The sequence below is a fragment of the Solea senegalensis genome, linkage group LG21 (genome assembly GCF_019176455.1).
Source record: "Solea senegalensis isolate Sse05_10M linkage group LG21, IFAPA_SoseM_1, whole genome shotgun sequence".
In the NCBI taxonomy this organism is placed as follows: Eukaryota; Metazoa; Chordata; class Actinopteri; order Pleuronectiformes; family Soleidae; genus Solea; species Solea senegalensis.
The window spans coordinates 1,262,421-1,286,039 of record NC_058040.1 but is presented as its reverse complement, the minus strand read 5'-3'; the positions used below and the strand labels follow the sequence as shown (position 1 = coordinate 1,286,039).

The window sequence follows — 23,619 nt, the reverse complement described above, 5'->3', positions numbered from 1 at the left end:
ATCTTTGATAAAGTGGCAGATTTATCACAGCACACTGAGCTGCACTACCGCAAACCAACCGTGTACTGATTTGAGCAAGTTTGTTCAGGTAACTTTAAGGTAAAATATTTTTTAAAAAATAAATAAAATACAAATTTTATTTATTAAATAAATAAAATAAATCATATAAATATATGTATATATACATAGTAGTAGTAGTTTGCTTCCTACTATGGAAGCACATTGCATTAATTTTTTTTCCCCCAGTTTTTCTGAGTAATGTTTTTCTGAAATATTTAGAAACTTCGAACTCTTGTGACAACCTCCAACCACTACAACTATTAAAATTATTTTCTTTTATCTTGTTTATTATTATTACATACTGTGTATGTCACTTTTTTTCTCTACTGCTGCTGTGATCAAACACAGTTCTGTTGTATAACTACAATGCAATAAAGTCGATTCAATTCTATACAGAGGGACTAAATCATTGAGGGAAAATACCTGATTGTGATTTTATGACTACTTTATAATACTAGTAGATACTTCTTCTTTAGTGCATCTGTGATCTCAACATTTAAGATTCAGGAAGATTTCCTTTTTGTGTCAAAATAAGACTAAAAATAGAGAACATGAAAATATGTAAAAAATATCTAAGAGGGGGAGGGAGTATAGAAGTATAGACCTATACATATATGTGTATATGTATATATATACATATACATACACACATATATGTGTATATATATACATATACACATATATATGTATATATATATATATATATACATACATACACACATATATGTATATATATCCAAAATATAATATAAAAGATATTAACCGTTTCCAACATATTCAAGAACTGTCAAAAATGTAAGTAATAAAATAATTAGCAATATTTCAAATAGATTTCAAACAAATACAAATACAATTGTTCATGAAACCTTTGACAGGTCACAGTAGGAAAAACACTTACCTCAATATATTTGACAGTGACGAACACAGCTCTTACATTTTCATTTTAAATACTGACTTAAATTTCTGTTGATAAATCACAACTAAATTATACACATGTGCACAAATACATGAGTGTAATCAATGAGTTTTGAAGGTGCACGCTGATTCCATATTACACTGACCTGACTGACACAAACTGAACAGAACCATCGTTGATGTGGTCATTAACACCTGTGCTTACTGTACTCTATATAGATTTACTTTAATACAGTATTTTCTTGTACATGTCCTATATGTCCAACGTTAATGTTATGTTGTGGTCTGAGCTGCTAATGGATGCTTGAAGTTCCTGCGGGATTAATAAAGTATTTATCTATCGCAATAAAATGACTAAAACATGTCAGAGTGGCTGCTGAGGAATCCATCGTAAGACCAAATTAAAAGGTCAAACTTCAAACTCAAATGAAGAATCCATGTTTCTGTGAGGCTCTTGTTTTAAAGCTTACATTTTTTTTGCTGTATAGGTAAACGTGATGGATCACAACTATTAAACAAAGGAAACTGCACACAAATCCTCTTATTTGTTCAAATTTATTAGATATTCTGTTATGTTCCATTGTCTAGACCTTCTGTCACAGCGCAACAGCTGTGAAAAAACAACAAAGAAATGACTGTTTTACATTCACTACTTTTTCCCCTGAATTTTGCCATATCAGAAAAGAGAAAATTTAATACATTGTGAATCTTTTTTTGGAAACATAAAAAAAATGACAGTAGATTTTGCAAGTGCTTCTTCATGATTGCAATAAAGAAAACAGTATTTTGGATTGGGGGCGGGGTCTGCTCTCTAAACTTCTAATACCTCCCCTCACGGTCAAACCACTGTGCATCACTCAGTCTCTTCTCACCGCTCAAGTCTTGCACACACGGTGATTTTCACTCCATCAGAAGACACAAGGTCAGGCTGCATCGATCTGACCTTTCATTGAATCTTCAACTGATGCAGTTCAAGAACTTATAAAAGCTTACAAATCAAACAGAAACTGGGGGGAGAATGACACCGTTACATCCCCCCCTTTCTTTTTTTTAAAAGAAGGGGGGGGGATGTAAAGGATATTCACGTGTTGAGCATGCAGATTAAACCTAGTTTGTTAGTAAATGAATAAATGGTCTCATGTACTGGATAATGATGCTGCAGCAATGGCTCCATGTCATGCTTGTGAAACACGTCCGCAGCCGTACACTGGTCTGCACAGATGAGGTTCAGTTAAACTACGGTATAGTTTGAGCGACAACAGGTGGCTAAGTTTGGTCCATTTCACACACACACACACACACACACAACCACAGTACATTTCCATGCACAGCTACAGTTGTTGCTCGACTACTTAGCTGAACCAGACTGTCCTTGTCCCAATACACAAGCACTAGTGTGCCACTTCCAAATTCCTGCTCTTAGTTGTGACTAAGAGTAAAACATCTGATATCGATCGAAGACGTTAACACTGTCGTTCAGTAGTTAGCCCTGAGGGATTCAACATGGCTTAAATAAAAAAAAAGGTGTTTGCATTTCAGCTTCATGAGGGGACGACCCTGCAGCATCTCTAGATTCTCTAGTATGTCCTCATTTCTGTAGAACTCCTGCATCTTTGGCGACAGCTGACTGGAAATAGTGACCGTGCATGTCGTCAACTGACTTAACGAGTTTAATCCACTTCCACTTCCTGTCCATGTCTTCCTAACATGAACTTCTCTCACAACAATCCACCAGCCTGAACGTCACCAGCTGTGTTTTTAAAAACACATTTCATTCTGAACGACAGCGTTGGCCTGTGTTTCATGTTTCCATGTTTCTGTATTTCCGAAGTGAAGCTTCTTCTTCTTCTGCTGCTTCTAGTGCTGGAGAATTAGACAACACTTGATGTGTGTGTACACACCACAATCTGATGACATCATTTCACGTCCATGTAAACAACAGAATTGTAAATTCCAGTTGGAGCAAATCGTCTGGGAACTTTGCACATGTAAACATCGCTACTATAGTCTGCTGTTATTACTTCACTCGAGTCAGACTCTGGTGCGACTGTAACACTGTTGTTAGAAGTAATAATAATAAATATTTGACTTAAAAACACATGTAAATATGTTATTCTGACTGACATTGTGCTAAATTCAAAACAATCAGGCTAAAACACCCAGATAATGTGATTGAAAGTCGAGCTACTTCGACATGCTCCACATTTCCAATGCACGGCTAACACCAATAAATAATAACAAAGCTGGAACAACAACATGGTGACATTCAGGCAGGTTCAGACTTTGGACTGACAATGTTCCACCATGAGCTTAAAAAGTGGGTATTTTTAAGTTCATGGATGCAAACTGACCCCTAGTGTAGTGGAGGCAGACACACTTCCTTCAATAAACCAAGTCCCCACTAGTGCTTGTGTTTAGGGACAAAGAAGTAGATTCATTAAAAGTCAAAGCATGGAAACATACGGACTGCCCGCTGTCATCCCCTCACGTGACAACACCACAAACTTCCTTTCAGCAGTTACAGTAAAGACGTGTGAACCTCCAATTCAATCCAGTGTCTGGATGTGCTTTGTTTATTTCTATTACAATGAACACCTGTCCAACGTGCACACACACACACACACACACACACACACACACACGCCTGACTTCAGAGATGTCCCACAGCTATCTGATCATATAAAACATCACAAAACAGTTTTCAGAGAGGCCAAAAGTAGCCGCACAAGATTAAAAGTAGAGTCGTAAACTCAGCAACTTCGACCTTTAAAAGTCAAGTCAATGCAGCCCCCAAAGAAAGAAGCGACGCGGTGGAAATAAAAACAGATCAAGTCTCATTCATTCAGTCTGTTGGTAAAGCAGTTTAACAAGTTCAGCACAACCTTACACTCTTTGTTTTATGCAAATAAAACATGGATGAGAATAAATAATACAGCCTAAAAACACCTAAAATGCTCGTCTCTCAGAAGCTGTGACAAACATCCACACCAGTGTTCCAACTGTGAGCGCGAGAAAAAAAGAAAGGTTAACTACTGTGACTTGTGCACACATCAACACACACACACACACACACACACTCATCATCATCACAGGGATCCACCACATTTGTTGACTTATCTCTGTCAAATTCTGTCATCATTAGCATTTGGAATGGAATGATGTGAATGGACAAGCAGTCAGGGCCGGCCCAAGCCTTTATGGGGCCCTAAGCTGAGATTGAATTGGGGGCCCCTTGCCACCATCCCAGAGTAGCCGGTGATCAACGTAACACTTGAACTGCATTAATGAGAGTGGTGTTCTGCACACTGACCTTAGAGGGCAGCAAAACCACAGGCGTGGCCTCGTATTCATAGTGAAGCACTAGGTGTGGTCATACTGACCTTGAACTAAACCAGTAAAGCAGGTTAATGACTTTGGTTTTTAAAACTTTAGTAATAGATGCACTAACTGAGCAATCACCTACAAAATAAAAGCAGAGGACTCGAGCTCAACACTGTTCAGATGTCAACATGTATCTAAACATGTATCGACTCCATTTCCTTTAATATGTTCAAATTGTACAACTATTTGGGGCAGTGAGGTGATTAAGTATTAATGAATCATCTTAGGCTCTGGGCCTGCGCTGCATGAAGTACGACAAACAACATTATCTCGGGCTCCACTCCAGGTTTAAGAGAAGGTCACACTTAATACTTGACACTTTAACCTGGTAGCAAACGGCAAACATGTTTTTCTGACTTAATAATAACTGAAATAATGATGCTGTATGGTTATTGCAGCGAACGAGCACAGAATCACTGGCAGTACAAACACACTCTGTGATCAACAGCTGCACTGCAGCAACTGCGCTCATGCAACCGGCAGCTCACTGAGGGGTTTCTGCTGATGTCCACATGCACGTGAGGGGGAGGGAGGAAGAGGAGGAGGAGGAGGAACTAACCGCAGAGAACCGTTCATGCATGAGCATATTTGCTTTAAACCGTAAAGCAGACTTTGTTTAACCTGAAATATAAAAATTCTAAAAGAAAAGGGGAAGAAAAACAAACAAACAAAAAAAACAGATCAGTATTCCCGACCAACTGCCAAAGACAGTGAAACGCAGGGGGAGGAGATCTAGACAAATGTTCTTTTTTACCAAGACAAGAATATAGACAACACAGAGAAGGGAGACGAGGGTTTCAGTAGAGTTATTATACAAAGGAGCAGAAATGGTTCAAAACCTGCTAAAGTCGTCTTATACCAATTAACGTGGGAATCTGTCGACATAAAAGCTAAATCCATTCAAAAGGCTCGACTTTGAGTTACAGTTGACGCACCTGAATAAAAACATAGCCCATTGTAATAATCAACTAACAATTACATTATCAGGCAATTTACATTATGTGCATTTTTTTTCCTTTTTTTATGTGTATGCAAAAAAACAGGATTCTTCTTCTTTTTTTCTTTTTTTTTCCTTTTCTTTTAACTATGATTTTCTGGGTGAACAGGAGGCTTGCGATTGGGTGGAGGTCACTTCCTTGTCGTGGTGGGCGTGTCTCAGATGACGTCATCAGGTCAGGGTTTGGTTTGATTTGCCTCATTGCTCATGAGCAGCAGTGGTGCCTCGAACTGGACCTGTGTTACGCAGCTGCGGGACAGACGGGGTTTGGTGTCAGTTTGGGTTCAAATTCAAATCAAAACAGTTCAGAAATAACATTAATAGTATGGTAGTGGTGTGGTTACAATGCTGCAATTACATTTTTACGCTGGAGTAACCACAGAACGGCTTAAGGGAAACTAATTGCAGACTTTTCAAGACTTAATTGATAGCTCGCTGCTGGTCTGGGTATCGGCATCAGAGACGAGGGTGGAGTCACGGTGGAGCCGAGAGTAAAAGAGAACGAGCAAATACCTGGGGCCTCATTTATCCAGCTAACACACTAAAGAAGCCGTCCATCACTTCCTACACAAAGTCTGGGATTTATAAAAAACAAACTTGACACTGTGACACTGATGGCAGAGGGATGAAGAACCAGAGACTGTTTAAAATCACACCACTGTGTCAAAATACATTCAATTATGACTCTATTTGCACACATTTAAACAAATAAACATTATTTTTAGGATTATTTGTTATCAGTAACATTTATATTTAGAGGGAGGGGAAAAAAATGACATGACATTACTGCTCTAACATGAGATTACCATGTTGTTACTGAAGTGCATTAAAAGCATTTCAAAACACATCAGACTTAGGATCGGGTTAAACAATAAGCACATGCAAGAAATAAGAAAGAAGAAAACTTCCAGCCAAGTCAAAGTTACTGATGATGGTGATGGATACAAAACACGAGGAGGAAGAGCAAGAGAGAGCAAGACAGTGAAGGAGTCGACATGAGATTCATCTGAAGACACACACGTCACATATGTTGAATACCTTCACAACATTCTGGGATTTATCTAGATTTTCACCTCTGATCTAATAAATGGATGTAGTTTCAGCTGATATGGACGGCAGATTATCGCTGCTGCTGCTGCTGCTGCTGCTGCTGCTGCTGCTGCATTCTGTGTAGCAGAAGTTACATGAGACTGAAACCGTGCGTCTGGCTTTATATCCAAAGATGCTCAAGTGTGTCCTTACATTTCTGTTTGGCTTCACATGTCTTCTTAATAATATGGATAAAGAAACATGCAGAACTTACACTGTATCTTAACATATTCATAACAAAATCTGAGTCCATATCAACAAAAACGATACAGATGTAAAACTCAGGGTCACAAATCAGCTTTTTTTATCTTTTCACCGTGACTATCTGCCAGTACAACGTCTCTAAAAATCATTTAACACTTGTATTAGCTAACAAATCTGCACATCTGCACATCACGAAAAAAGTCACTGTTCATTTTAAATAATATTCCTGATGGCAGTTTAGAGAGAAAGAAGAGCAGACTCTGTCATCTACACTTCAGGCTAGATACATGTGATGGGGCTGATCTGCTGCAGAGCTGCTTCAGCTATGTTTTACATAAGGTTTTGCCTTAAAAATAATAAAACACACTGTTCTAGTCGCTGTAATAGCTAAATGCCAGCTGCTCATGTGTTGGTCCTGCAACTGTCTCACAATAAAAAGGAAACCCAAGCCATGAATCCCACTTCAAACAGATACATGACGTGCTGTATATGTGAAAGTGAAGTCTAACACACACACACACACACACAGCTCATTTTAAGAAGCTGAGCTACAGAACCATCGATAAAACAAAATCACCAACAAGTGCAAAGTAAGTGACAAACAGAGCCCTCGTAATATTCTGGCAGCTGACCAGCGACTTCCATATGGGAGCCTGTCTCTCTCTCTCTCTCGCCCTCAATCAAAATTAACGAATTTCAAAATGTGAGATTAATTTGTTATTTTTCTAATCTATTGTAAGCCCTAAATACAACACATATTAATGGATACAGTATATTCTATAAAAACACACTATGTGGTGTATTAAATAACAACATTTTGATTGGATCACTACATCAACACAAGTAGAGATTGTATACAATTTAGTGGTTCCTCATCTACACATCTGCAACAGGTCATTTAAATAACGTGTGGGTATTCAAGGTAACACTCATTTTAGCCTGCGTGAAGAACAGAGGTCATGGGATAAAAAGAAAGTGAAATTATAAAGACAGAAGAAACAAAAGCACAGGAAACGTGACACACAAAAGATGATTTCACAAATGTTAAGTCTGACCGCTGCAACACGGCAGTGAACATTTAATGGAGTGGAAAATGCCATGCAGCCCCACACAGGTTCTTTATAGACTTACTCAGCCTGCCTCTAGTGTTTGACCTACAGTGACGGGCTTCTACTCTTCCGTTGGACAAGTGCCTCGCACGTCTCCCTTCTGCCGCATCTAATGTGACATTCAGGGGTAAAAGGATTAAATCACATGACACAGACTGTGCCGGTTTCAGTCATTTCATACATTTCATCAATCATAACTTTCACTTCATGCAACAATACATTTCTTTTTCATTCTTTTATTTGAACTCTTGCACTGGATCACTGGCAGAGCGCGTCTCCTTTCAACATGGCAGATGTTTCCCTAGACAAGACCCTTCACTCCAAGTTGCTTCTGATGGCTGCACATAAATGTGCTGTATGGATGCGTGAGTGAATACTGCAGGTGTGAATGGGTGAATGGCAAGACTGTAGAGTAAAGCCCTTTGAGTGGTCATCCAGATTAGAAAAGTGCTAAATAAATCAATTTCAAATCATTTTAAATCAACAAATATAGAGCATTGAAAAAATTACCTCCTCAAGTTCTTTTTGAGTCTCCTCTTCCATCCGCCTAATGTCCTCCATGGTAAAATCCATCCATTTGTCAAACCAGCAGATCATCTGGCGGTGGAAGTTGGTAAAAATACGTCTCTCTTGCTGTAGAAAGACAGAACATTAACTAATGCTAATGGCACGATGCACACGTTAAGCAAAGGTTAACAGACTGAGAGTAGACAGAACTAAACCGGGCTTCTGTTCCGTCCATCAATCACGTCAATATACAACGAACAGGGCAGTAAACAGTATGATGAAAACTCAGCATTTCCCTCAGCCTCACCTCATGGATGAAGTGTTCCACTTTGTTCTGCAGACCCCACCATTTGAACTTGACAGTGACCAGTTTGTACGCGCACATGTAAGGCCAGTCTGCGTTCAGCTCTTTCTTTAAAGGACAAGGAAGAAAACACAAAACATGTGACGTATGACAGTGACCCTATACCATCAAAATAATCAGATTATTATTTGATTGACCTCTTTATTTGAATGCCACAGAAATAAATTAACAAATACATTTAGGTTTAGAGTTCAACAATGACACTGTGGCTGGAGGCACCACAGACATCTCCTCACAAGTACTCATAAAAAGTCAAGATGGAGGATATGAAAACAGGCAGGGACCAGCAAAGGGAGAGCACTTTACCAGCTCACCACAGTCAGAGAGAAGGCAGCAGCAGCTGAATCACTGCCATAAAATGTACTGGAGATCAACAGAGATGCTGCTTGTGTAGTGATCACCTCACATCAGCGACAGAATCCAATGCTTACGAGTTTGAATATCTTGTTTTTATTGCCATATGTAAGTGATCTCCCAAATAGGACGAGGGAATGTTTATCAGAGAGCTGAAAATGTTGGATTCCTGATTAAAACAGGATTTTAAATGTGAGTATTTTCTTTATTTCTTTGCTCTGATAACAAAGAAATCATTAAAAGTGAATCATTTTGGTTTGTGGACAAAACAAGATCATCATTTCCAGGTTTGAAGAATACCGCTCAACATTTTTTAAGGTTTCCTGATATTTTATGGACCAAACGATTCATTGATTAATCGAGAAAATAATGGACAGATTAATTGATTATGAAAATAATCGTTAGTTGCAGCTCTAGTGTAGATTCATTTCAGCTCCTCCTTCCATGCTTCGAAAAAGCACCTAGTGGCAGATATTATTATATTCAGTCTGTTACTCAAAATATTGCTCAATATCCATGGATTCAAAGTGCCCGATGAAGTCCGGCAGCTTCAAACTGGCACTGGCTTGATATAAACAAACCGATGAACATAGAAATGCATAAATGCATATTATATTGGGAAACTATCATTTCTGCATTTATATACTGTGTTCTTGGTTTTTAAGTTTTTAGGCAGGTTTAGTGTGATAAGTGTGAATATCATGCTGACATATGGCACTTTTACATTATACACTTCTAACACTACTCGGCTCCACTCGACTCTACTTGGTTTGGTATCAGACACGTCATTTTCCATTAGTCACAAAGCAGTTGTTTTCAGTTTACTGAATCATTAGAATCAGTTCATGAAAAAGCTTTGCTCACAGAAGCGAGTACAGTACTTCCTGCATGCAGTCTGCTGATGTCACATTTTAGTATCGCTTGGAATAAAAAAACAAGTGTGAGTAGCACTAGAAGTGTATAATGTAAAAAGCACCATTAAAGTCCCAGTAAAGCAAACACGCAGATTCTCCACTTCACACTTTACATATGTTAGAAAATAGTGAGTGGGAACATGTGGAGATAAACTGCAGTTGTGGAGTGAAGACTGAAAAGTGATTCTCCACTCTTCTGAACTTTACATGACTGAAAACAAATGGAAACATTTCTTGTGGGTTGACAAAGTCAGAGGAGATATTTGTACGACTTTACAGGGACTTTAAACACAAGTGCAGTTCTCGGTACCTTCCACTCAGGGCTCAGGGGTCCTCTCCTCTTAGTGGAGGGAGTGGTGGTGGGGATGACAGTGGGATCCTCTTCTGACTTGTAGTCCTGAAAGAATAAAGATGAAACATGATGTAAACAGAGTCATGTTTGAGTCTGTAGGACTGAAGCAGGTGTGACTTGTTTCTGTTGCTGTGTGGTGACATCACGGTCACACAGTGTCAGAGGATACACATATTCACCATTAACTACCTACTTATTAGCATGTGCTACTACGCTTTACAAAGCTCTTATTAACACCTCACTGCAAAAACCCATATTATCCTATTTAAAGGTCATTAATTAGAGTTTACCATAGAAGCCGCTCTTTAAAGATGGTGAACTATCATGACCTAAATCACAATGAAATCATGAAAAGAGAAAGTCTGCACATAATGTGGCAATGTAATAATTCACAGACATAACTGTTTACACCAGAATGTGAATTGGTAAACAAATCATTTCCAAGACAAGAAAATGTGTTTTTCATGCATGTTGTTCAAAACATATGCACATAAATCTGGACCGAAAGTTTGAGAAAATTCTGGGAGGACAAAATAAAAAATAAAAAATCTTGGGACAAGTTAAACCTCTTTAGAAGGAGCATAATCTGAATTATTATGGTTAATATTATTGGTCAATATTAACACATGTAGTTTGTGTTTATTAAATCTAAATCAAGAAGAATAACTGCAAATTGACGTCATAGTTCATTAATGTCCTTACTCACCATTATTAAGCAGTAATTAGAAAGTTATGTAAGGTGAACATAACCGAATTAATGATAGAATATGGTCAAATACTTTGGTCTACTACGAAAGCAAACCACATATCTTTGGTTTGCGAACAAAACAAAACTATTATAACAACTCATTTACAAACATAAACACAGGTCGACACAGTCTTGTTAAAACACAGCTCAGACAGCCAAACCAGAACTTTCCCCCAAAACATGAAATACAGATAAAGGATAACTAACTAACTAAAGCCCATGATCTGCAGCTTACTCTGCCCAATACCTGATTTTGAAGTTTATACCTAACCTTAAACATAACTAGCTAATGTTTAACCCTAACCACATCTTAGCCCTTTGATTTAATTTAATTTAATTTAATTTTGTTCCTCAAAAAGTAGGTTTAGCCTCATAAGGACCAGGTTTTAGTCTCCATGGAGACTATTGATCCTGACCAGGTCTTACAGGACCACCTTACCCCAAACATCCCATCCCCCCAAGCTCAAGGCTCACTGCTGTTTTAATCCATCAGGCCTGTGAGGAAAGAATGGGGAAGAGACCTGGAGCAGATGCACACTCTGATTAAGACTTGACCTCAACACTGATCCACTTAAGTCATTACTGCAGAAGAAATAGTATAAGAAAAACTGGGTCAACTGTGGCCCACCACGAGGAAAAGGGCTTACTGCCTCCTTTTAGATTTTAAACCACATGTAACATGACTGACTGACGGGGAGTGGTTTAAAATTTATTGGTGACAATTACAGTGAGATTTAGGACTTTAGTTTAAAGCTTTGGGAGAGCACAACTTTCCCCCCGTCAGAACCAGTGAGACTAAACTCTTCCTGAGGTGTTCTGAGGAGTCAGTGACACATGATCCCAGCATATTACAGACATTTAAAAACACTGCTGGTCAGTGGCGGCACGTCCATAGAGGGCGCTAGGGCTCCGCACAAACATTTATAAAAACATGGCAATTTCCCACAGCAGGTGAGACATGTGATGACTGAGTCAATCATGTCAACATCAACTCATACAACACCATACTGCTGCAACAGCGAGAGGCAAGACTTGTGTGTCTCTCTCTCCCTGTGCGTGTGTGTCTGAAAATGCGGGGTAATTTAGTGCTTTATGATTTAAAACAAATAAATAAATAAAAAAAAACTTACCCTCTCCTGCACTTGGTTGTTGTTTGCAATATCTATGTCCACAACATCCACAGTCGGCCATGTCTGCGTGTCCAGATCGTGGACCTGATACAGACAGAAGACAAAGGACATTTATTCATTTAAAAAAAACAAAAAACTTTTAAACCTTTCATCAAACAATGCACAAAACAAACTATGTCATGTAAATTAGGGGTGTCAAGACAATATAAAGGTCACAATTTGATTTTCAATCTCTTTCAGTGCAGATGGGTCTTCCATTTTTAGACTGGTCTAGTTTAATCTAGAGTCATTGGTTTTATGTCATGATTACACGTTTCCATTTCATCTACATGGTGTCATGACTGATATAATGTCCAGATTAGATCATTTATTAACAATATGAATGTAACAAGTGCTTAAATCAGGGTTAAATCAGTTGTTTTTGTAGTTATGTCTACGTCCTTATGATGCATGCACACACGCTACATGTGCGTTACATAGTTTACACACCGTGATTTGTCAGAGAAGTGTGGTTCTGGTTAGCGGGAGGAGCTAATGTGTCGTCGTGCTATAATGTTTTCATCCCCTCTGGTACGCATGCAGGACGTGTCACACTGGGTGTGTGTGTGTGTGTGTGTGTGTGTGTGTGTGGTTAAATCCTTGGTTCCGCTCTTGCTTTCAAAGGTCGAGATTGTGACGTGGTTTCGATCAATACTCCATTTACAATTGAGACCGTGACACCACTACAGTAAATGTGTTTGGAGTCCAAATGTAAAACCATACTTTCGTGTGTATTGACACATGGAAACTTCCCCCTTTCATTAGAATCAACCTATTTGGCCCACAGGGCAGCTTTCTAGGATTGGAGAATATGACCCTGATATTCAAAGCTGAAATTTTTATCCGATTAAACATATAGATGACGAACAGAAACATAAGAAACTACTACTTAAACCACGCATTAATCATTAATTTTTTATTATTTTTTTAAAGCAAACATACCTCACCTTTTTAATTCTCCAATGTCAAGTTTCTCCTCAGTTTTATTATATTGTTAGCTGTGCTTTAGGTTAGGCTAAGAGAAGCTAACTTTTTAATGCTATGTTTTCACTGGGCGAGATTTTTGCGAGCGTTCTTTTCTCCACCAGCTAAAGCAAAGTTGTCCTCTCTCTTTTGAAAAAGGTCTGCAGAGAATAAAACACCGTTGTGTGTGGGGGGTGGAGTGGTTCAGTGGTTAAGACCGGTACCCTGTGTGCAAAAGACATCATGGTCGACTCCACCCCTTGCTGATTGTACTCAATTACCTTGTAAGTCTCTTTGGATAAAAGCGTCTGCTAAATGACATGTAATGTAACGTAATGTAATGTAATGTCATGTTTCACAGCACCACCCATGGCTGGACACAACCTGGTGTGTTTCACCGTTTACTTCAGGAGCTCCGTTCAATGTTAGTTCCCCAAGTTCAACGCTAAATCATTTTACCTCTTAAACATTAATGTTCCTCAACACTGTCGTCAGCTCACTTACATTGTCTGTTGTTCCCATGTCAGGTTTGTGCCACGTCTCAATCTTTATCATAAAATCATCCTTCATGTACTCATTCTGAAAAACAGGAGAAAAACACACATATGTATGTATATGTATAACAATATACGTATGTATGTACATATATATATATATATATATGTATATATATATATATATATACGTATATTGTTGTCTTCTAATAATAAGTTCAAATCATGACTGCTGACCTCAGCCAGGATGGAGAATTCTATGAATGGAGATGAGCATAAACCCTACTAAATCCAATTAAGCAAATGTCCTGTTTGGACGGGGATTAGTTTTACGAGAGGAGGTGGGGTAAAGCAATTATTGCCAGAGCTTCTCTGTGATTTTAGTCCCGTCCAAATGTGCCATGTCATTACCAAACAATGCCAGTAAAGAATCGGTGACTTTTACCTGGGGTAAAAAGGTCTGGAACAATTAACCCAGGTTAAACTAATCCTGTGTAAAATAGACGAGCAGTAAATATGTGCTTACATTTTCCAAGAATTCTCAAGCATGGATCGATGCACTATATCGATGCGTTTCTTCACACGTGATATCACCGTAATCTTTACTGACATCGTCCGGTCCGCTCTAGTAATAACTTCTTCATCCCACCTCCTCAAATAAAACTAGTCCTGTTTGAATAGGGCTTTTAACAACACTTGTAATGCTGCACTGCTAAGCTTGATCTAAGTTTAACCCTAGCTAGTGGATAAGGTATATCAATATCATGCTAACAGAAAGCTAATTCATTGTCCAGTTAAACCAACATTTTACCAAGAAAATTCTAGGCAAATCAGTCTCCAATAAATATGATCACAGATTTGGTGAAAGTGGGTCAAATTCAACTCTTAATACAACGGGAAATATAAACCCACCAAACTTTGTTTAACTACAAAATGTAATTAAGAGTAAAAAAAATTGGTATATAACTGCAAATAACTGATTTATTTACCCACTTCACCTAGAGCTAGTTCTGCATGCAGCCCCATGTTACTGAGCTTACTTTGCACAGATGTGTAGAAGAATTTCACCATTTCACTTCCTGGTGTGAACAGGTTATAAAAAAACAACTTACCGTCACGACTGCAGGGAAAGGAGGAAAGAAAGAAACATCAGCATCAGTATGAAAAATAAGTTTGACATCAGTAAACACTAAACTGAAGCCATAACATGCATGCATCTACGATCCTTTTGTGTTTATTGAGCGATGTGAACATTAACTTACTGGTACGACAGTATGGATAGGCATTCCAGGCCTTTTCATGAAAAACAAACGATCCCTCTGGTGCGATCAACTTCACAAAGCTTGGGATTTTACTGCAGTGAGAGAGAAACGGGTCAGAAAACGACTACAGCTCTGTCCACTGCTGCATATACTGTATAATGTAATGTATAAATATAATGTAGCTGCCAATGGAAGTCTATCATCAGATTTAATACCCTCTGTTAGTGGTATTCTGTTGATGTTCATGTTACTCTTTCTACTGCCAGGTTCTATCCTCTTTACCTGATTAGATTACTTATTTTTGGAGTTGGCAAAAATAAATAAAAACATTTCCAAGCACCAGGAGCCTCATGTATAAACCACAAAAAGACGGCGTACGCTTTTTTTCACGCACAGACTGCACATATAAAAATGTAGTCGCGTGGAACTTTGTGGATCGCAGTGCAAACTCTTGTCAGGTGGAGGCTCTGGAACAGTGTTTCAAAATAATATTATTAATGCGTCTACAATGACAATACTGATGCACCACGTACGTTTGAGCATGTGTGGATAACATCAGAGAGGACATTTAAGCTGAAACGAGCACAAATATTACTATAGCTGCTGTTGTTAATGTAAGCACAATGGAAACAAAAATGTAAACATTCTCTCAGATTTGGTCAAAAGCTTTTTTCTGGAAGACTTGCCTCTTTAGATGGTATACTTTATGTGTATATTGTCCCTTCTCTCCGTCCTTCTCGTAGGGTTCATTCTTCAGCACCTCTATGCCTTCTCCTCCTCCCGTCTCATTCTTGCTGGCCTCAGCCACAGAGTACAACTGTCCTATTTGATACTGTGATAGAGAAGATGCAGACTCAATTAACAGCTTTAAGAGCGGTGACATATCCTTGGATTCTTTGTTCAAGAGCCTGAAGACAGCCCAGGTGATACAAGGATGCAATAACACAAACAGCCATACTACCTGCTGCACTGAACATTGTTAGATTGAACTAAAAACTTTCAACAACTACATTGTGGTGAAATCAATTAAAATATTGATTAACTGTCCCAATCTAAATCCATCAACAATCACAGTGGCAGTGAGCTATGTACTTAAGGTGGAACGATGTGAGTTTTTCCATGGCTGATGCCAAATTTCAGAAATCAGGGCAGCTGATGCCTGCAAATTGATGCTGACTTTTTTTGGAACATTTATCCATTCAAAAATATATAAAATACATATGAAAGTGCAATTTGTTATAATTGACCGATTAATAATCAGATTCTTTAAAAATGCCATCCCAATTTATTGGTTAGGCCAATTAATTACCTCTAATTTCATCCATCTACCAGTCATCCCAAATTATATTATTACATTACATTACATGTCATTTAGCAGACGCTTTTATCCAAAGCGACTTACAATGGAATTGAGTACAGTCAGCGAGGTAAATTATAACTTCTTTCAGATCAAAATGTCTTCTTTCCTTAGAATAAAGTGCAAATTGTTAATAATGGGACAAAATTAAATTACCAGCAAATTACTGAATGCAAGTGACTGATCTTTCCATTTTCTGTTTGGCCTTACTAACTATTCAGCCCTTTGTTTTTGCAAAGTGAAACCAAAAGCCTTGGTCAGTGTACGATACCTCTGGACTCTAGCTTGTCTAAACTGTACACTATATAAATATGAATGGTATTATGGGGACATCATAGACATTAAAATAGTCTGCACTTGAATACAGTTCTCTCCACAAACACCACTACCAGCATAACAAAGGCTATTCTGTCATTTGTCTGTCCCAGATTAAAGCTTGATAGATGAGCAGTAAAGGAGAAAACAATTTAAAAAACCTCTGAGGTAGTGATACTCACCTCTTCCACAGAGAGTGGCAACACTACACGACTGAGAGAAGGAGAACAAGGGAGGGGTGGGGCAGGAAATAAAGAGGAAAAACAAAGAAATTTAAATCATGATTGAAAATACAGAGGTAAATCACATGACGAATGAACAAAAAGATCTTAGGCCGTCTATGGTTGGGTTTAGCCAGTGGTCTTTCTTTAAATCAGAAAAAATTGTTTTTTTATTCTTTAAAAAACACTATCAAAATAGCTGACAATTAATGTAGTAATTGATTCATAAATAAATCAATTAATTTAGTAATTGTTTCTGCCTCAATGTACATATGATTAAATGAAAATTAACACCAACACACAGTATAATCACAGCACTGATAATGACTAGCCTATGTCAGGATATCACTACAGATGCGCAGGAAAAAAACTTTCTTCCCATTATATTTAACTATAATTGTCCTCACAATGTGAAAACCTAATAGGAAAGGCAGAAAAACAATGATTATGTTGGTGGGGCGCAGCCTAGAAATACTATTAGCCTTGGGGTTTTTTTCCCCAGGCATTGTAAAGACGTAAAGAGTTTATTGAGTCATTAACCTACAGTTTTAGTTGGGAAATATGACCAAACAGGTTGTCATTATAAAAACATTTAAATTAACATGCAAGTTAACAGACAATTATTAAAACAAATGTCACAAAAATAAAGATTGATTTTTGAGAGTAATAAAGCTGTTGAAATGTGATTATAACCCTATAAAATATCAACCCTACAATCGCGAGCCAATATGGTAAATGGTTTGTATTTATACGGGGAGCCGGGAATCGAACCCACAACCTTCGAGTTGAAAGACAACTCGCTCCCGTCACCCCTTAACTCAAAGCAATTGACAAACTGTCCAACGGAGGGTGATGTGAGCACAGCTTGGCTTACATCCTCTTTCCTCTGCCTCTTTCCGTGTGCTTTGCTCACGTACGACCCTTGCAGAACAATAAAGTTTTTTGAATCACAACAATCTCATGTTGAGTCAGAAAGGGCTGACGGCGGTAAGACACACATGGAGATCACCACTTTTTAAGTCCGAGCACACCCCTCCACATCGCAGGGTCCACAGCTGCTCGCCAGAATGCTATTATGGACAAACTGGTACATTTTATTTGCAAAGACATGAGACCGATTAACATCTCGCAGGGGTCCGGTCTTCTGACTTCATCCAAGAGCTTGAGCCAAGGTACACAGTTCCTAGCCGCGCAACCATCAACGACAGTTACCACGGAGGCACACGCGACACATTTCATAGAAGAGGGATGGGAGCTGAAAGATATAATTCTCAAAACGACCGAAGCTCAGATGAGCCACAATGCCGAAAACGCTGCCAGATGCATCCGCGACACACTCAAGATTTTAAGTAAAAATTTTAATATAATTAGAATATTAAAAATAATAAATAATGAAATTCAAAAGGGATTATAGAGGATATATATATATATATATATATATGTACAGCCCTAATACATATTAATATTGCACTACATTGATTTGTGTGTTGAGGACAATTTGCTGAGGTGACAGAAGACATCCTTAAGTTTTTCAAAAATAATCACAAAGAAAAAAACAAAATGGCACTTCTGCTGCCACCTCTCATGTGAGCATGTCATGAAAGTGTGGAGGTTAAATAGTTAAAAAGTGAGACTGATACTATTTTGGGCCCAACACCCCATCAGCCACAAAAGGAAAAAGTGTTGATCTTATAGGGAACCAAAGTGATATCACTTGATAGTATGTACAGAGAAATAGCCAAGACTGCCACAGAGGTGCCAATGTGAGTGGTAGACTGTCGTCTACTTCATCCTCTGGTCTCCTCTTGATAGTGTAATAACATTATTAGCGCTCTATTCCGACTAAACAGAAGTCATTGTCACAAATCAGAAAAAAATAATCGACTCATTATGCAACAGTTGCAGCCCTAATAATTACAGTATAGCTTCCAAATAGAAACAATTCTATTTGCCGTACCGAACATATAAACATTGAAAACAAAACTACAGTATTACCTACTCTCATGTTTTTCATGTCTGATAATGCTATTGCACTTTGGATAAAGCTGTGATTACACAGTAGGGTTACAACAAAATATTATACTGCTTAACAAAATATACAGTTCCTTCGGTATTACTATGGCCTCAAAATGAAGTGTATGTCCATGTTACGGTTGTTTGGTCCAGAAATAAAGCAGCCGTGTCCATAAATAAACTGCTGATACAGAGGACAATCAATGATGGGACACAACAGCAGATGTAGAAGTTATTCCTGCTAACAAGTCCTGTAAATTGTGTATTAACTTTCTACAGTGATGAAAAAAATACACATAGCTCCAAACGAATGGAGGTTAGTGAAAGTATTAATGTAATAAGCGTATAAATGATCCTTTGAACATGGCAGAATCAATAACAGAGTATCAATCCGGACGATATTATAGGTTAGCCATATGATTATAGATAATATGACTAAAAAAGAAAATATATACAACGGATAATCCGTGTGACCAACGCAACGTTAGTCTCATGTTAGTCTTAGCCGCCCAGTTAAAGGGCTAAACCCAGAGTAGCAGCAAAGTAGGTCTTAGTCTTGTCATAACACACACGCTAGCTTCTTATGCTATGGGCCAATACAGGAGCACATCTCCTAACATACACGCTGTTAACGCTGGGATTAAGAGCAGATTGACGAGCAGCTAGATTATGAATCGGTAATTTAGTGTGAGGTGTTTGCATTGCAGATAAAGTACAAAATCGCCCTGCTAGCAGCGATAGCCGCCTGCTCCACTAACTTGGCCCGCTAGCTGTAACGGTAAATCCGGCAGAGACGGAACCCTAATCTGTCACTCACGGGACCGACGCTATAGCTCTACATATGCCGCTTTATCGATAAAACACGCGGCTAACAGAGAAGCAGGTGACATTGACAGCCACCGCCACGCCATCAACTCAATGTGCATTGTACATTATTATTGACAAAACTAAAACAGACGTGTTTTATGTGAACTCGTCCGCAGCCAATTATCTCCCTCCGTTAGAACGCTGGCTCGCATTAGCGACGCCTAAAAAAGACCGGTGTGCCCCATATTCCACGTCTTGGTCCACTCTCCTCAGAAGCGTGTATTTACTGAGCGACGTAAGATCCAGCGGTCAACAGCAGTGAACCAAACGCACATAAACATGTTTCAATAATGAGCTCCAGGGCAGGTGGATGTGGAACATTTACCGTTAGAGCTAACTGGCTAAATGAGACGCAGCAGCCGACCAGCTGCTAGCATGCTCATTTTAACGCCATCTGTGACGCAAGCACCGAACACTTATAACTTAGCTTCTAGACAATCTGCTCTGAACATGAGCGCGAACAAAGAGCGTGGCAGGGATTAGGTGACAGAATGAATTTATTAAAACACTCCAGACTCACTATTCCTTGATGATCACCATCTTCGTCACCCCGGGCTGCGGCTGCGCAATGATAGCTGAACACACCACACAGAAAGCAGGCAGCAGACATGCAGGCAACACCGTCACAGTTAGGAGGAGACACTCCTGAAGGAACTCAGGGAGGCGGAAGTGACGACACTCATGGGAGCAACGGCTACTTAGTCCCCACAGATAGACATAAATGTGCAAAAAATGTACAAAAAACATGCAGACACCGGTCACACGAATATATGTATATATACATATATATGTGTATGTGTGTATATACATATATACACACACATATACATAGGCTATATAGTATATATGTACTGTAAGTCTCCCCACTTGTAAACTCCACAGTCGTCCTTCATCATGGCTCCTACAGACCTAAACAAAAAACAAAAAAAGCCCACATTAGTTAGAAAATGTGCCCGAAATGTTTATTTTTGCTAGTGCAAAAGTTAGAATATCAACTTCACCTTTGTCACAGTCAAACACATAGTAAACAATACACTGTAAAAACAACAATAAATAATGTAGAAGATTGGGATGTTGAGCTTGATGGTACCACATTTTATGAACATATTAACACAGATCCTAGGCCTGCAAATCCTACTGGATAAATGCAACACCTTTCTGGTGCAGTCCTAGAAATCTGAACGTATCCAAAACTTATCCAGTAATGAGGGGTGGAGTAAGACCGCATGTGGTTAAGACCCTGTGTGCAAAGACTTCAGGGTCGCAAGTTCAACTCCACCCCTGGCAGGTTGCACTCAATTCCCTTGTAAGTCGCTTTGGATAAAAGCGCCTGCTAAATGACATGGAATGAAAAGAACAAGGAAAAAGGAGTGAAATTAGAGAAAATGAGTCCACACATAGTGTACATGGATTTCACACTCAGTGTGTTCGCTAGGTGGCACTGCATCTTTACTGTTGTGTTACTGTGTTGGCAGAGAGACCACAGAATAAAGAGTGTTGTTGACCTCGTATATTACACCTATTATGGATGGGTAGATAGAATTAACCTAATTAATTAGTCTTCAAGTTATTAAATCAACAAATAATGTAGTCTTGGCAAAATCCAGCAATGTTTTTACTGAACAAGGGGTGGGTGGGTCACAATATTGATTTGGTGCTATAGCATTCCTTGTGCAATACGATAATCATTATGCCAGGGAAAATATTGAAATTTTAATTAACAAATGAAGGCGCTCTAAAGTTAACAGTCTGGTTGTTACCTGGCTGAAGAAGAGGGAGTTTACCGAAGGTTTGTTAAATAAATAAATAAATAATAAATAGAAGAATTGTGCAACTTTTCACACTGACAGATTTACCTGGTGTGAGAATGTCCCAGATGTTCATTCATCCAAGTAAGAAAAGGAAAAGTCTAAACTAAACTTAAAGGTACAGTGTGTAAAAATAAGCAACATTTATTAGTGAAGTTGCATGTTACAGTTAAATATCCCTCACCTCACTCACTTGCCTTCCAAATGTTTTGAACATATGTAGCCTTCAGTTAGCATCAACAAGATGTTTTGTTTTTTCATTGTGGGCTAAAAATGTTTTATTTGAATAGCTGCTTATTAAAGAGTAATAAGCAGCTATTCTCATTACTGCTCAACACCATTCTACAGCTCCGTACTGCAGACGTGTGCGGCCGCGCAGAAGTAAACACTGGCTTCAGTTCCAAACACAATCACACTGGAAATCACTTCTCCACAAAAGATACCAAAATGTTTTTTTACTCTATCCTTCATTTTAATTGTCTTTATAAAACGTGTACTAATGACTTGAAAACACAGCTTAGAAAATATAGGACAACAATAAACAATAAGTGTAGGTAATGACACTTGGCAACAATTATTAAAAATAAATCCAAAAATGTGAGTCAACTTATACAAATATAGCAAAGTGTTCAGGCTGACGTAAAACATTTTCCTCTTGTCAGTCATTCAGTCAGTAGACTGTGAGTCAGTGTACATGGAGGCATTGAGACACTTATAAAAACACAATAATAGCCAGCGAGTGATTTTGTCCCTCCACTTTCTCCAGAGGCAAGGCATGCTGTTATCATTACATTCAGAACAGTAAAGGTTTCTCTTTTTGGAATTGTGCTTGTATGAAGACCTGACACAAAGTGCTGGACTGCCTTTTGCCAAGAACCAGCTTCAGACACACACAGGAAAACCTATGCCTGTATCTTGAGAGTGTGTTTGCTACTTTAGCTCATTGTTAGACAGCTTTATCTGACAGGAAACACAAGTTTGTGTCACTTTGTAAAGCCAGTGATTTTACATGGAGCCACAGAGGAATGCTTGATACACTGCTGCCTCCTTCATTAAGTTCCAATGTGTTATGTGACTTCAGTGTTTGAAATGCTTCATTTGGATTTACCTCAGTGACACAAAACAACCAAACACAGCAGCTCCCGTGAGATAAAATGACATTGGTGACAGAGAATGAGCAGGTTAACAATTTCTAAAAGTCCAATGTGTAATAACTTAAGTTCCTCAGCTGGTTCACAGTGACCTCACCAAGTCTGAAGATGAAAACTCAAGGATAAGTTTGTTCAAACACCACTGGTGCGAAATCGGCAAAATCGCTAATTAGTGAACGTTCAATCCAAGATGGCGGCTTTCCTATTGGTTTTAGAGCATAGGTTTCTGTAGATTTTTTGACCGTCCCGACTTAATGAACACATGTACCAAGTTTCGTTCATGTACGTTAAACCTGCTGCTCAGGCCAACCAGTTTTTGGGGGCGGAGCAGTTATTTGCCCCTCCCATTTCCAATTTTCGACGCTTTTTCACCAGTCAACTTCCACACGTACATTTTCACCAGGATTGATGCAAAAAATCTGTGAGTGTTGAGGTATGGGAAAGGCCTCAAAAATACGCTTCATTTTTGTGAAGAATAAGTTTCAATGGGATTCCACGCACCTTGTGCTCGAACCCTAATCATTTGTTACATCTAAGTTACACAGCTTTGTCTGACTGGAAACACAGTTTGCTAAGCACTCACTTCCTACACCAAAGTTCACAGAGAAAATCAGGGAAATTTAGCAGTTTCTAGCCAGAAAAGGCTGTTGGTGAGATAAAAATGATTATAATTCATTTTTATTTAAACATATTTTAAAAGCTAAGTGTGTAAGAATTACACACCTTCTTCCTGGATTCATACATTATTATGGACGTAGCTAGGGATGCATGATATTGAACTTTTTGCCAATATCGGATTATGCCGATATGATGATACTGATACATACACATACTGTATAAAGGTTTTTCCCTTCATGCAGAGGTCATTTAGTCTCTTCTGTCATTAAATTAACACAATATGTTGAGGAAAATAAATATACAGCATAGAAGTCAGTGAGGTAGCAGCCTATTCAGTCTACTGCTTTAATCATTAGTCATATTGCGGGATCCTTATGTGTTTGCTAA

At 38.6% G+C, this 23,619-nt stretch overlaps 1 protein-coding gene across 3 annotated transcripts; it reads right to left on the bottom strand.

The window, feature by feature from the left end:
• Positions 1 to 1,514: 1,514 nt before the first annotated feature.
• pitpnb (phosphatidylinositol transfer protein, beta) lies at positions 1,515 to 20,298 on the bottom strand. 3 transcript variants are annotated; one of them, XM_044012226.1, is made up of 12 exons: positions 20,176 to 20,297; positions 16,737 to 16,767; positions 15,569 to 15,714; positions 14,883 to 14,974; positions 14,733 to 14,740; positions 13,631 to 13,705; positions 12,125 to 12,208; positions 10,205 to 10,291; positions 8,570 to 8,674; positions 8,266 to 8,388; positions 7,778 to 7,864; positions 1,515 to 5,602 (listed from the first exon to the last, which is right to left on the bottom strand). In XM_044012226.1, the coding sequence occupies exons 1-11, from the start codon at positions 20,193 to 20,195 to the stop codon at positions 7,817 to 7,819; spliced, it is 819 nt and encodes a 272-aa protein (XP_043868161.1). In that variant the 5' UTR covers positions 20,196 to 20,297; the 3' UTR covers positions 1,515 to 5,602; positions 7,778 to 7,816. The 3 variants fall into 3 exon arrangements, with proteins under 3 accessions (XP_043868161.1, XP_043868160.1, XP_043868162.1); XM_044012227.1 differs by having other exon boundaries at positions 5,541 to 5,602; positions 7,805 to 7,864; positions 20,176 to 20,298; XM_044012225.1 differs by lacking the exon at positions 7,778 to 7,864 and having other exon boundaries at positions 20,176 to 20,298.
• Positions 20,299 to 23,619: the final 3,321 nt, after the last annotated feature.

Coding starts and splice junctions, on each gene's coding strand:
- pitpnb (XM_044012225.1), bottom strand. CDS start 20,195: ATGGTGATCATCAAGGAATA. Junction 10,292..12,124: donor ACAACCAAGTGCAGGAGAGG/GTAAGTTTTTTT, acceptor TTATTCTTTCAG/GACTACAAGTCAGAAGAGGA. Junction 5,603..8,265: donor CTCAAAAAGAACTTGAGGAG/GTAATTTTTTCA, acceptor TCTGTCCCGCAG/CTGCGTAACACAGGTCCAGT.